We start from the raw sequence: 14996 nt of genomic DNA, 5'->3' as shown, positions 1-14996 counted from the left end.
GTGGCAGTGAGAGATCTGGAAAGGTGAATGCGTGAAATGGACTTAGACAAAAAGCCTTTAGCCAACCTGAAGAAGTTTGCTGTTCCAGTAACCAAAGTTAAGACCCTTTGGAATTCCATTGTCCAGCGGGTGCATGTGGTAATGTTGCTGGATGACTTTATAAATTTGGGCTCTATTTGGACTGCTGCCTTAAAAAGGGTGTGCAGTTGGGAATCTGGTTAAGTAGAAAGTTTGGGAACTGTTACAGCTGTATAACTGCAATCTTGCATGTGTTTAAGTTTCTTTCCTTTTGTTAATAAATGTTTTAATTTGCTCTTTAAAATCTCTAAAGGTGGTAGTGGACTCATTACTTCTGACTTCAGTGCACAAACCTTCTTGTAATAAATACAAAGTAAAATTGCTGTGATAGTGTAGCCAAGTTTCCCTTGTGGGTTTGGTCAATCTGGCAAATACCACCTGCCATATCGTAACAAAATTGGGGGTTCTTTGTGGGAATTTAAAAATTCCTTGATTGCCTTGGGGTTGGTGAATCATAAGGATACATGGATGAGAAGAACACTGAACTCAGGAGTTGGTGTTGAGGGATTTTAAAGTGGTAAGAGTGTAAATATGGCTTTAACAGTTGCTAAATCTTTTCTGGGAGTAAAAGATGTAACCCTGGTTGGTTTACAAAAAGTAACTAAGGCACAGTTAACAGATTTGGTGGATAAGTTGCAGTTAGGGATAACCGCAGGGGCAAAGAAAGCGGATATAATTGAAGTAATAGCGTAGCATTTGAAATTGGAAGGGATACCCGAAACTAGTGAGTCACAGCTGGAGGCAGTGAGACTTCAGTTACAAATGAAGAAGCTTGAACATGAACAAGCAATGCACATGAAAAAACTTGAATTAGAGGTCAAAGAAAAAGAAAACATTAGAATTGAAAAAGCTAGAAGCAGGAGAAAAGGAAAAGGAAAAAGAGAGAGCATTTCAAAGAGAAATGGAAATAGGAAAACTTGACCTTCAGAGGGAGAAGTTAGCAATGGAGGAAAGAGAAAAGGAAATGGAAACAGAGTATCAGCTTAAAAGACTAGTAAAAGACTAGAAGTTAAAAAAGAGACTTCTGATGAAGAGCAAGGTTCTGATGTGGAAACAGCCACTTTTAGCCCAAAAACCCAGTGGGGAGATGTTTAAATTTGTGCAGGCTCTTTCGAGGAAAGGGGTATAGAGGTGTTCTTTATTTCGTTTGAGAAGATAGCCAAACAAATGAAATGGCCACAAGAAATCTGGACATTGCTTTTACAGTCAAGGTTGGTAGGTAGAGCTCAAGGTATGTATTGCTGTCAGAAGTAGTATAGGTGGATTATGAGGCATCGAAAAAGGCTATTTTGAGTGCATACGAGTTGATTCCTGAGGCATAGAGGCAGAAATTTTGGAATCCAAGGAAACAGCCTTGTTAGACTTATATTGAGCTTGAGAGTGTAAAACAAAATAAGTTTGACCGGTGGATACGGGCATTAAAGGTAGAGACAACATATGCAGCTCTTAGAGTCGTAATTCTTTTGGAAGAATTTAAAGATTCAATTCCTTCGGTAATTAGAAATCATGTGGAGGAACAGAGGGTTAAAACAGCTAGGCAAACAGCAGAGATAGCTGGTGGTTATGAACTAGTCCATAGATCTAAATATTTTCTCGTCACCCTTTTAAATCCAAGAAGGATAGAAAGTGGGAAGGTGAAAAGGCAGGCAGGCAGTCAGGGAAGAGAAGGAGCCATCGGAAATTTTCAGGAAGTTTCTCCTCAGACTAGAAAGGAAGGTGCTGAGGGTGGAAGTGACCCTTGAGGACTTACATGTTTTCACTGTAATAATGTGTTAAGAGGTTACATGGAAAACCTACTGCAGTAGTTGGAATGCAGAAAAGTTCTGGAAATAAGAGTATTGTGGGTTCTGAAATCCAGGGGCAACCTGTGTACAGGTGAAGCAGGAAGAATCAGTGAGCTGCAAAGAAGTGATAATATGTTCACAATTTACCCAAGGGAGTTCTGAAGGGCAGGTTACAGAAACGTTTAAAGATTTTGTGTGTGAAGGGAAAGTCTTTCCATGTGTCCAGGGTGGAGCAGGCAAAGATGTTAAAAATTTAAGGGACTCAGGGGCTAGTCAGTCCTTAATGTTATGGGATAGTGCGATTTGTTGTCCAGAGGGACAATTGCAGGAAAGGGTGGTAATGAGTGAAATTCATGGAGATGCTAAACCTATTCCATTGTGGAAGGTAAATTTACAAAGTAAGTTGAAAACAGGTGAGGTTATTGTTGGGAGTAGTGGAAAATTGCCCATTGCAGGGATTCAATTGATATAGCTGGGTCACAAATGTTGGTACACCTACAGTAGTCGAGCGGCCTGTGGAGATGCATTCAACAGAGGTGCTGCAAAAAGAGCATCCTGGATTGTTTCCATATTGTGTAGTAACAAGATCACAAACTCACAGGTTGAAACAGGAGGAGGAGGAATCTAAAAGGCTGGGGAAGGACACTGACATCCAATTAAACGGTCCTGCTTTTGAAAAGATTGTGCAGGAACAGAAGGTTGAAGGGGATGAGGCAGAAGTGTTTAGCTCAGTGAAATTGGTAGAGGTACAGCAGAAGGATCCACGAATAAAGAAGTTATATCAGACAGCTTATTCGGAAAAAGAGGCAGAATGTATTCCAGAATGTTATTACCTTAAATGTAATGTGTTAATGAGGAAATGGAGACCGTCTCATATTCCAGTAGATGAGAAGTGGGCAGTAGTACGTCAAATAATTATACGATCTGGATACAGAAATGAAATATTGAGAGTAGCTCATGAAATTCCAATAGCTGGACATTTAGGAATTAGGAAAACTCATTTGGAAAAAAACATTTTTATTGGCCTGGGCTGTATAAAGACGTGGTCAACTTCTGTAGAACATGTCACACATATCAGATAACAGGAAAACCTCAAGCAGTGATTAAACCTGCACCTTTAATTCCAATTCAAACATTTGGGGAACCTTTTACCAGGGTTCTGATTGATTGTGTAGGGTCCCTCCCTAAGACCAAAAGTGGAAATCAGTACTTGCTGACAATCATGGATGCGTCTACAAGGTTTCCAGAAGCAACATCTTTACGAAATATTACAGCAAAGAGAACTGTAGAGCAGTTGACCAAATTTCTTTACAAGATATGGGTTACCAAAAGAAATATAGTTGGATCAGGGTTCGAATTTCATGTCACAGCTGTTTAAAGTAGTAACGAACAGCCAGAGGATAAAACAATTTAAGTCATCAGCTTATCACCTTGAATCACAAGGTACTTTAGAGAGATGACATCAAACTTTAAAAACTATGATGAGAGCTTATAGTCAAGACTATCCACAGGACTGGGATCGGGGGATTCCATTCTAGTTATTTGTTATTAGGGCTGCCCCTAATGAATCAACAGGGTTTAGTCCTTTTGAATTAGTCTGTGGTCACGAAGTAAGGGGGCCACTCAAATTGATTCAGGATAAACTAGTGGGTTAGAGTTCAGAAACTACTCTCCTGGATTGTGTGACAAAATTCAGAGCAAAATCGAACAGATTATGTGAGTTAGTTAAGGAATATTTAAAGATACCACAGCAGGTGAAGACGACAAATGCAGATAAGAGGGCAAAAGCGCATATTTTTGTTGTTGGAGTTAAGGTGTTAGTTTTGTTACCAGTGTCAGGTGGACCATTAAGGCCCATTAAACCTCATCATTACAGGATTGAAAAGAGACTGAGTGAAGTAAATTATTTAATAAATACTCCAGATAGAAGAAAGCAGAGGGTGTGTCATGTAAATATGCTTAAAAAGTACTTTGACAGGGAAGATCGCCAAAAGGAGGTATTAGTAGTGGTAGATAAAGAGGTAGAAATGAAGGATTCTGAAATTGATCTTCCTCTAATCAAATTGGACAATAAGGGAGTACTTAAAAAACTAAGTATAATATTGAGTTACCTTCCAGACAAGTGTCAAAGTGATTTGGAAAAGCTATTGCAGTCACACAAAAAGCTATTTGTGGGAATAATGTGGGAGATTTCATTTCAATAAGACAACATCCTTATAGATTAAATCTAGTAAAATTAGCTCAAGTACAAAAAGAAATAGAATTCATGCTTCAAAATGACATAATTGAGTCTAGTTGCATTAACTGGAGTTCACTTGTAATGGTGCCAAAACCGGATGGAACGCAAAGACTGTGATTAGCGAAAAGTGAATGCAATGACAAAAGAGGACTTATATCCTATTCCATGATTGCGAGATTGTATTGAGAAAGTGGGACAATCAGAATTTATCACAAAGATTGATTTGCTTCAAGGATATTGGCAAGTACTGTTATCAGAAAGAGCAAAAAAGATATCAGCTTTTGTAACGCCAGATGGGCTATATCAGTTTAAAGTTATGCCATTTGGTATGACGAATGCACCAGCAATATTTCAAAGACTGGCAAACAAAGTAATTGCAGGACTGAGCAATTGTGCTATTTATATTGGTTACTTAGTAGTTTTCAGTCAAACATGGGGGGAGCATTTACAACATCTGAAAGAACTGTTTGATCAGCTGCAAGAAGCTAATTTGGTGGTGAACTTGGCTAAGAGTGAATTTGCAAAAGCGCGAGTTACATATCTAGGCCATGCCGTTAGATGTGGTCAGGTGGCCCCAAGAGTTGTGAAAGTAAAAGCTATCATGAATTTCCCAGTGCCTCCAACAAAACAGGAAGCTTTGAGATTTCTGAGTATGAGTGGATTTTACCAAAAGTTTGCACCAAATTTTAGCAGTGTGGTTGTTCCATTGATTGAACTGCTAAAAAAAGAACAATAAATTTCAATGGACACAGGAGTGGCAGAATGCATGTGACAGTTTAAGAACTGTGTTGACTGCTACACAAGTTTTAGCAGCACCTAATGCCAAGCAGTTTAAGTTGGCAACTGATGTAAATGATTTGGCGCTGTGTTGTTGCAAGAAGATGAAACAGAAATCGAAAAGCTGGTAGATATCATGGAAGCTGAATGTACATCAGAAAAGATACTCAACCATCGAATAAGGGACTCTAGGTCTGGTGTTAGCATTGCAGCATTGAGGTTTGTGTTACAAGCAATTCTTTGAAAACAACTGTTTATACAGGCCACAATCCTTTAAAATATCTGGACAAATTTCAAGACTGAAGTGCAAGACTGTTCAGATGGAGTTTATTACTGCACCCGTTTAATTTACAGATTTACAGCTGCACAAGAAAATTTAATTGCGGATAAATTGTCAAGAGTTTAAAGTTTAAAGGTAATTGGACATTTGACACGTGGACACTGGGTGAAATAACCTCTTGTTGATACAAAGGATTTGTATATATTGCCATGTTAATGCACGTACCTGGTAGTGTAATAGTTTTGTGTATATAGATCCTAAGTATAGTAAGCAATATAAGCTGGGTTGAGAAAATGAAACCGTCTTTTAAAATTATGATGGTTCATTTATCCATAAGGATGGAGGTGTCAGGGAATATCATATTTTTCCTAACATTATTGTGGGATACTTGAAAGCAGGCTAATGTGTGTGTGTGTCTGTGTGGCTAATTTAACTAGAGACAGTTAGGCAACAAGGTTTAAATTACAAAGAAGCGAGGTGTAAAACAGGCATTTAAAATGGACATGAGTAAAGCTAGGGTGAGGTCAGTAGATACGGTGTGAATGGAATTTGCATTTTTTAGATAAGTGGAGGTGTCTAATTTTCAAAGCGACATGGAAAATGTTTATAACTGACAATATAAATAAGGCAAAGTGATAACGTTGATTTTTCCCAAAAGCGCTGGCCATAATGAGAACATGAAAGTATTTTTATATTCTAGGAAAAGTAACTTCTAAAGACAAATGGAAACAATGGGATTTACAAATCAAAAGGAATATAAAATACATTTAAAGGAGGATGGAAGGCTGTGAGAGATCTGAAAAGATGGCTGTGTGAAACAGACTCGGAGAAAAAACCTCTGGCCATCCTGAAGAGGTTTGCTGTTCCAGTAACCAAAGTTGTGTTAAAAGCCTTTGGAATTCCATTGTCCAATGGGTGAATGTGGTAATATTGCTGGATGACTTTATAAAGTTGGAATCTATTTGGACTGTTGCCTCAAAGTGGGTGTGTAGTTGGGAGTCTGGTTAAGTAGAAATTTTGGGAACGGTTATAACCACGTAACTGTAATCTTGTGTGTTTATGTTTTTTGTTCTTTTGTTAATAAATGTTTTAATTTAATCTTAAATCTCTAAAGGTGGTAGTAGACTCAATACTTCTGACTTCAGTGCACAAGTCTTCTCGTTATAAATACAAATTGCGAAATCGTTGTGATAGCGTGGCCAAGTTTCCCTTGTGGATTTGGTCAGCTTGGCAAATACCAACTGCCATATCATAACAAAAAGGCAAATGATAAGGTACTGAACAGGTTTGTAATAAAATTTAGATGGAAGCACAAAAGGGAATATAGTAATATAGATGCAAAGTTAATTAAAAGGCAGCAAATAGTAGCTGGGGGAAGTGGTAGCATAATGATATTGTCACTGGAATTCCAGAGGCCCAGGATAATGCTCTAGGACCCTGGGTTTGAATACCACCATGGCAGATGGAGAAATTTGAATTCAATAAAAGTCTGATGATGATCACAAAACCATTGCCAATTGTTGCAAAAACTTGTCTGGTTCACTAATGTCCTTTAGAGAAGGAATTCTGCCGTCCTTACTTGGTCTGGCCTACATATGACTCCAAACCCACAGCAATGTGGTTGACTCTTAAGGGTGATCAATTAAGGGTGGGTAATAAATGCTGGCCTTGCCAGTGACGCCCACATCCCTTGAACAAATAAAAAAAATGGATGATTTCAGGTTTGAGGGGTGTAAACAATGGTGTGATCCCGGAGTAGCTAATTATGAAGAGAACAGTAAAACAGATGGATAGATTGGTCAGATAGATAGCAGATGAAATCTACTGCAACATATGCTTTGGAAGAAAGATTAAATGGTAAAACTTTGAAAGCACCAGAGGACACTCAGATACACTTTTAAGAATTTGTGCAAGGACAAGCTGATGAAACATATAAGACATGCAAATGTGAGAGTACAAAATCAAAGAGGTAATACTAAATTTATACTAATCATGTTAATCTACAATTAAAACATGATGTCATGGTTTGGGCACCTTAACCTTTAGAAAAGATGTCAAGATCATGTAAAAGGTTGCAGATGATTCACTGTTTCAGGTGAGAGGATTTTGAATGAGGAAACACTAAAGAAACTAAAGCTCTCTTTATTAAAGTGAAGAAAGTTAAAAAAAGATCTGATTGGAGTGCTCAAAGCTGAGAGGTTTTGATAAAGTAAATTGAAAAGCTTGTGCCATTAGTCAGTGAGCAGTCACTAATGGCATAAATTTATGATCACTACCAAAAGAAGATTTTTTTTAAATACAGAGAGCTGCTTGGATATGGGATGTCCCATCAGAAACAGTGGCAAATGCTGAATGTACAATAGCATGTAAAGGGGATGGATAAATATTTTATAAAGAATAATTTAATAGGGAAATACAGCCAAATGAATTTTCAGAAAGCCGTAACACACTTGTAAAATATTATGGTTCTGTACAAACTTCAACTGTTAACCATATACTGTACTTTTCCCCACAATACAATGTATTTACTTGCAGTAGACTTAGAAGGGTATTTGATGAGCAGACCTATCTCGACAAAATCTGCCCTTGAAGAATTTTGATGAAAGTAAAGGATGTCATGGACAATAAGAATCACCCCTTGTCTCATTATTACTGCTGGATGAGTTCAGGGAAACATTAGACCAATAGGTAATTTTGTTTCTTTTTGTTATTCATTTATATGTAACTTTTTCATGGTCAAGCAATGTACCCAAAATGAATTTCAGTATGGACAATAAACTAAAACTGAATTGAATTATTCTACCATACTACTATCAACAGTATTGGCTGCAGAACAGCGAACAAATAGCAACATGTCATCCCTGAAGTCCATGCATGCTACCAAAAGGTAATTTGTGTGGATGCTTCCGTTGGCAACACTCTGCCTAGCAACATAAACAGAGTCTGAAGCATTTATGCTTTCTGGCCACAGAAAGATTGAGCAACTCAGGCAATCCACGCAGGTCAGTTAAGTGATCCTCAGGAATCCTCTGACAACCACTGAGGAATGTATATTGTGTATATGAACTGTAATTTTAAAAATGAAATATCCAGTAGGATTCGCTTCCTTTTGTCCCAAGGATAATCAGTTTCACTTCCTGGCTGCACAATATAAGCAAGGTTAAATACAGGCATAGTAGTATCAGTCAATATCTTATTCAAAAATGCAGTCTTAGAAGTGTGCTTTTGAAAATTTTCAAATTGACCCAATTTTTGGGGCTATACTGCAAAATTTCATAGCAGAACCATCATCTTGAATGCTCTAAAATCGACTGCAGCACAGAATTTCTTTAGAATATACTTCAAATAAGATCAGTGTAATAAAAATACAAAACAAAAAGTTGCATTTATATCACACCTTTCACAACCTCAGGAAAATTGCATAGAATGGTTACAGTACAGGAGGGTGGCATTCAGCCTGTTTCTTCTGTGCTGGCTCCAACGAATGAACAATTTCTCTAGTGCCAATCCCTCCCCTTCTCCCCATCACCCTGCACATTCTTCCTTGAGATAATAACCCTATTCGCTCTCGAATGCCTTGATTGAACCTGCCTCCATCACAATCTCAGGCAGTGCATTCCAGATCCAAACCACTCGCTATGTGAAAAAGCTTTTCCTCATGTTGCCATTGCTCCTTTTGTCAATTACTTTAAATCTGTGCCCTCTGATTCTCGATTCTTCCACCAATGTAAACAACTTCTGCCTATCTACTCTCTCCAGACCCCTCAGGATTATGTATACCGCTATCATATTTAGTTCTAATTTTTAGACTATACCCACTAACATCGACTTCCAAACCAAAAGAAATAGCTTTTCCCTATCTGTTCCTTTTAATTTCTTGAAAGCTTTGATTAAATCACTCTAAAACATTCTGAATTCCAGGGAATACAACCCTAAATTTGTTTAATCTATCTTTGTAGCTTAACTCTTGGAGTCCAGGTATCAGTCCATAAATCTATGTTGCAGCTCCTCCACTGCCAATACAGCCTTTCTAAGGTGTGGCATCAGAACTACTCATAAAGCTCCCGATGTGGCAATATCTTGTATTCTATTTAGCACTATCAAGCAAACTGTGTCGGCAAAAACCTGCTTACTGACACTCAGTTTGGGTTCCCCCAAGGCCACTCAGCTCGTGACTTCACTACAGCCTTGGTCCAAACATGGACAAAAGAGCTGAACTCAAGAGGTGAGGTGAGAGTTACTGCCCTTAACATCAAGGCAGCATTTGACTGAGTGTGGCATCAAGGAGCCCTAGCAAAACTGGAGTCAATGGAAATGGGGAAAACCCACCACTGGTTGGAGTCACACCTAGCACAATGGAAGATGGCTGTGGTTGTTGGAGGTCGATCATTTCAGTCCAAGGACATCACTGCAGGAGTTCCTCAGGGTAGTGTGTTAGGCTCAACCATCTTCAGCTGTTTCATCAATGACCTCCTCTGCATCATAAAGTCAGAAATGGAGGTGTCAGCTGTGGCTCAGTTCATAGCACCCTCGCCTTTGAATCAGAGCGTTGTGGGTTCATGTCCCACTCCCAGAAAACCAAGAACTGTGATTGTACTCAAAGAGTTGCAATCTGTGACTGTTGATAACTCGAAAGAGTATAAAGTCAGAAATGGAGGTGTCAGCTGTGGCTCAGTCCATAGCACCCTCGCCTTTGAATCAGAAGGTTGTGGGTTCATGTCCCACTCCCGGAAACCAAGAACTGTGATTGTACTCAAAAGAGTTGCAATCTGTGACTGTTGATAACTCGAAAGAATAAAGTCAGAAATGAGGATGCTCGCTGACAATTGCACAATGTTCAGCACCATTTGTGACTCCTCAGATACTGAAGCAGTCTGTGCCCATATGCAGCAACCCTGGACAACATTCAGGCTTGGGCTTATAAGTGACAAGTAACATTCATGCCACATAAGTGCCAGGCAATGACCATCTTCAAAAAGAGAGAATTCAACCACCTCCCCTTGATATTCAATGGCATTACCATTGCTGAATGCCCCACTATCAACATCCTCAGGGTTACCATTAACCAGAAATTGAACTGGGCCAGACATATAAACACTGTGGCTACAAGAGCAGGTCAGAGGCTGAGAATTCTGCAGAGAGTAGCTCTGCTGATTCCCCAAAGCCTCTCCACCATCTACAAGGCACAAGCCTGGAGTACGATGGCATACTCTCCACTTGCCTGGATGAGTGCAGCTCCAACAACAATCAAGAATTGACACCATTCAGGACAAAGCAGCCCACTTGTATGGCACCCTATCCACCATCTTCAACATTCACTCCCTCCACCGCCAATGCATAGCAGCAGCAGTGTGCTATCTACAAGGTACACTGCAGCAACTCGCCGATGCTCCTTTGACAGAACCTTCTAAACCTGTGACCTCTACCATCTAGAGGGAGAAGGGCAGCAGACACCTGGGAACACCACCACCTGCCAAGTTCCCTTCCAGGCCAGTCACCATCCTGACTTGGAAACATATCACCTTTCCTTCACTGTCGCTGAGTAAAAATCCTGGAACTCCCTCCTTACCAGCACTGTGGGTACAATACACCACATGGAATGCAGCGGTTCAAGATGGTGGCTCACCGCCTTCTCTAGTGCATCCCATGAGATAATATACAAAAAAAATTCGCCCCCTTAGATAAAGGCCAGCCATTAGCCTTTTGCATTGTTTTCTGCATCTGCTCATGAGATTGTACTGATCAATATACCTGAACCTCTACTGCTTCTTGCTTCACATCATTTAGGAATAACCTCGTTCTTCGACAACACTAGCCCTTAAATACATATTGTCATTTCAAATTATGACCAGCCGACTGGCAAGACAAGAAATCCATCCAAAGAGCTGGATTCATTTTAAAATGTTAAAGATGCTGTTACTACATTGGTTTCAATAGTATCTGTTTGTCAAAGGGACACTAATGTAAGCGTTTGTTATCTCAGGTTTAGCGTGAGCCCCACCCCCGCCGTATCGATTGGATTATCGGAATCACGAAATCGTGACAACGCACAGGGTCAGCCGGCCGGGAGGCACAGCAACTCCAACAGCCCGAATCGGAATGTGGCTGCGGCCCTGCAGGCGACATTTTTACTGGCCCAGAGAGAAAAAAAAATCCGAGATCCAGGCCGCCAAGTGCCGAAATAGGGTTCAGCAGAAAGTTTCAATGGGAGAAGGATGAAGGGAAATCAATGACTCACGCATCAAACTTGTTGTTCATGGTGTTGGGCACCGGGCGGGACCTTCCTCTCTGACTCGGGGAACACTCCCCTTACGGCAGCAGCAGCGACAGCGGCTTCAGCTGCACGGTCATCTGAGGGGGAGGGGCGGGGCCCCGCACATCCGGGAACGCAGCACGTGATGCCCGCTCTGTGCGCGCGAAGGGTCGTCACATCGGCCGTTACGTCATGTCCAACTGCGTTGACAGGTGGGAGGACCACCTGGGACCGGGCGAGGAGGTAGAAGGTGGGCGGACCGGGCGAGGAGAGGACCAGGCGAGGAGGTGGGAGGACCACCTGGGGAGGGGGGGATCAGGCGAGGAGTTGGGTGGACCCAAGGATGACTTGCTTCCACTTTGGTTTGATGCATTCTGAAATGACCAATAAGTCCGTTGTATGATCTGCCGACTCCACCACATGTGGGGCAGATGGTCCTTGAAGGATTGGGCTGATTGGAGATTTGTGTGCTCGCTCTAATGCCTTGATCTCACCTCTGCACAGTTTTGATGAAGTCTCTGAATGTGTTTGGTGCCTTCTCGAATGAGCCTTCTCCATTTTGGTCGGTCACAAGCCAGGGTTCACACATGAATTGGTGGTATGTTTGACCTCTTCAGGGATGCTTTGAGGACATCCGTAAAGTGTTTCCACTGTCCTCATGGGAGCCCCTGCCACAACTGAGTTCCGAGTAGAGCAGTTCCTTTGAGAGTCTGGTGTCAGGCACATGAACGATATGTCTCCTCCACTGATTGTAATTATATAATAATTTATCAAATTGGCTAGACAGAAGAACTGGGTGAGAAGATAGCAAATTATCACAGTAACAAAAGGACATAAGAACCAAGAAATCCTTATTAGCTTTATCTATCCACTCTATTTTTGCATTCTTACTCAATCCAGAATTCTCTCAGTCCAGAAAGACATCTTTTTTTGCTCTTACACACGTTAACAACAATTTGATTCAAATGCCTTCCCTGATAATCCAAGTGTCTGTTACAAATTATCTAAATTCCTCATTATGCCTAATTCCTGAATGTTTAAATTGTATCCTTAGCTTTTGAACATTTGCGAATAACTTTCCGATCACCTTCAAAGATCTCTTTCAATATACTCAAAACATGTATTCAGGCACATCAGAGTTTTCTTTGATGAATTTCTCTCCAATAATGTAAAATGTTCCTCAGCTGTTACAGTGGCTAAGAATAGATCAACCACATACTGCAACAAGTCTTTTGACTGCGGTAAGGTTTTCAGAATTTCTGCCATTCTCTTATGAAAAGTACTAGGAGCATTATGGAACCCCTGCAGGATCAACATCCAAGTGAAGCTACAATCCTCAAATGTGAATGCAAACTTGTACTGATCTCTTTTTGTTAATGGTACGCTCCAGAATCCATTTGCAAAATCCAGTGTAGAAAATACTTTAGCTCTTGCTGGTATTTCAGAAAGCAAGGTGGTTGTGGATCTAATAATGGGCGTGCATTTAGCCATTATCTTATTTAACCCTCTGTAGCCGACCATCAATCTCTAAGAATTGTCTGGGTTTGTCACTGACCATATGGGTGAATTGGTCTCGAAAGTGCCTTGCAACAATACGCCCTACTTAAGGACTCTTCCAAAAAAGGAACGCTTTCCCTGGGAATTGGGCACAGTTTGAGAAAAGAATGACAAGGTCCGTTAATTATTTCTTCAGCCTGCAATTTCCCACAATCATGCTTACTCCTAGCAAAAACTAGCAAATGCTCTTTAATTATCTTTTGGACTTGGCTATCCAAATGGCAAAGAACTTCATATGCTGAAGGCTTTTTAATTGTAAAGACGAAATGAACACCAGAAATCTCAACCAGTTGTTGCCTTGGTTACAATCAACAATAGCCTGATATTGCTTTAACACATTGCTGCCCAGTATTCCTTTTCTATTAACCGTGTTCATAAATACTAGCGCTTCAACAGTGAATGAGATCTCTTGTACTTTAAGGAACAAGACATTTTCTTTATACGCACTTGCTTCTTCCCCATTAAACCCATTTAATTTAATCTGGTTACTGTGAAAATTTGAGCTCTTACCTGTCCCCATTAAACATCTGTTATGACCGATGCAGTTGGTAAAGCGGAGTTATTTAATAAAATCCCAGAAGGAAACAATTGTCATAACCAATAATTTAAGTGTTCTGTTTGAGATGTGACTCTAAACTCAGGAATCAGACCACTAGTTCTCGAGGTTTTACATTAAACTAAATGAAACATTTTATTAATTTACACAGGTTAAAAAAATATATATATGCATATATATACATGTACATATATATACCCATGGCTACAAATTATTACTATCATAACTTTTAACAAATTCCCAAACTAATCTCCATTAAGGGAACAGCAACCCATAGACTTAACCAAACATCGGGCAAAGCATTTTCACCTTACAAATTCAAAATGAGGTTCTTTTCACTGTGGAGCCAGTTGGAGGCTTACAGCTGCCTTTTGATCTTACATTGCCTCTGCCCTGCACACCTGAAAACTACTGAAGTTATACCCTACCACCACTGATTGAATTCAAATTCTCATTGTTTCATCAGCCTCTTTAAATTCCACTTTTTAACCATGAAACCCCTTTCATAGTACCAATTTTATTAGTAATATAAACATATGGCTTGGTATCTGCTAGATAAGCGTCAAGATTTTACCCCACTTTTTGAATGCTCTATTCAAAAAATGCAAATGCACGCTATCTCCCTTACACATCAAAACTAGCATAGCACCCAAACTAGCTGGCTTTAATCCAATTCAGACAGACCCGCAGACTAAACCTCTATTTTAAAAGAAAAATGTTTTCCAGAATATTATATACATTAATAGCTTCATGACATCCCCCTCCTTATCAAAAAATGAACTGTCATAATTCTAAAACACGGCTTCATTTTAATAACCCATCTCACACTATCTCCTATACTCATTACACTATTACATTATCAGGTGCATGCATTAACATAATATGTATACAGAAGTAAAAATAGCTGGAAAAACTCAGCAGGTCTGACAGTATCTGCGGAAAGGAATACAGTTAACGTTTTGAGTCCGTATGACTCTTCAGAGTTCTGACGAAGAGTCACACGGACTTGAAACGTTAACTGCATTCCTATATATATATATATATATATATATAGAAGTCCTTGGTATCAACAGAAATCACTCCAGTTCAGTGTCGAGGTTTTTTTTTCAATGTCCCAATTTCCTTTAAGCTTCAAACTCTTGATAATGCATCTGTGAACAAATTTCCTCTTCCAACAATATGTATAATACGTAGATTAAATGGTTGTAACAATAGACTCCATCTGAAAAGCCTTGCACTTTTGTCACAAAATTTGTCCAAAACCTTCAAAGGATTATGGTCTGTATAAACGATTGTTTCTGATGAATTGTTCGCAACATAAATTTCAAAAAGCTGCAATGCTAACACCAAACTCAAACTCCCTTTTTCGATCGTTGAATATTTTCTCTGTTGTACATTCAGCTTCCGTGAAAAATACCCTGTCGGTTTTTCAATTCCAGTGTCATCTTCTTGTAACAGTACAGCCCCAATGC

At 39.8% G+C, this 14996-nt stretch overlaps 1 protein-coding gene across 4 annotated transcripts in view; it reads right to left on the bottom strand.

The window, feature by feature from the left end:
- Nucleotides 1-11528, bottom strand: part of eif4e2 (eukaryotic translation initiation factor 4E family member 2) — a 44118-nt gene extending 32590 nt beyond the window's left edge. For all 4 annotated transcript variants that reach the window (XM_078563986.1, XM_078563985.1, XM_078563984.1 and 1 more), the window contains exon 1: nucleotides 11397-11528. In XM_078563986.1, coding sequence (XP_078420112.1) covers nucleotides 11397-11416 — 20 coding nt within the window. In that variant the 5' untranslated portion in view covers nucleotides 11417-11528. The remainder of the gene's footprint in view (nucleotides 1-11396) is intronic.
- Between the last annotated feature and the right edge of the window lie 3468 nt (nucleotides 11529-14996).

The sequence above is a fragment of the Cetorhinus maximus genome, chromosome 19 (genome assembly GCF_964194155.1).
Source record: "Cetorhinus maximus chromosome 19, sCetMax3.hap1.1, whole genome shotgun sequence".
NCBI lineage: Eukaryota > Metazoa > Chordata > Chondrichthyes > Lamniformes > Cetorhinidae > Cetorhinus > Cetorhinus maximus.
Note: the sequence above shows the minus strand (reverse complement) of the source record. Positions and strands in the feature narration are given on the sequence as shown.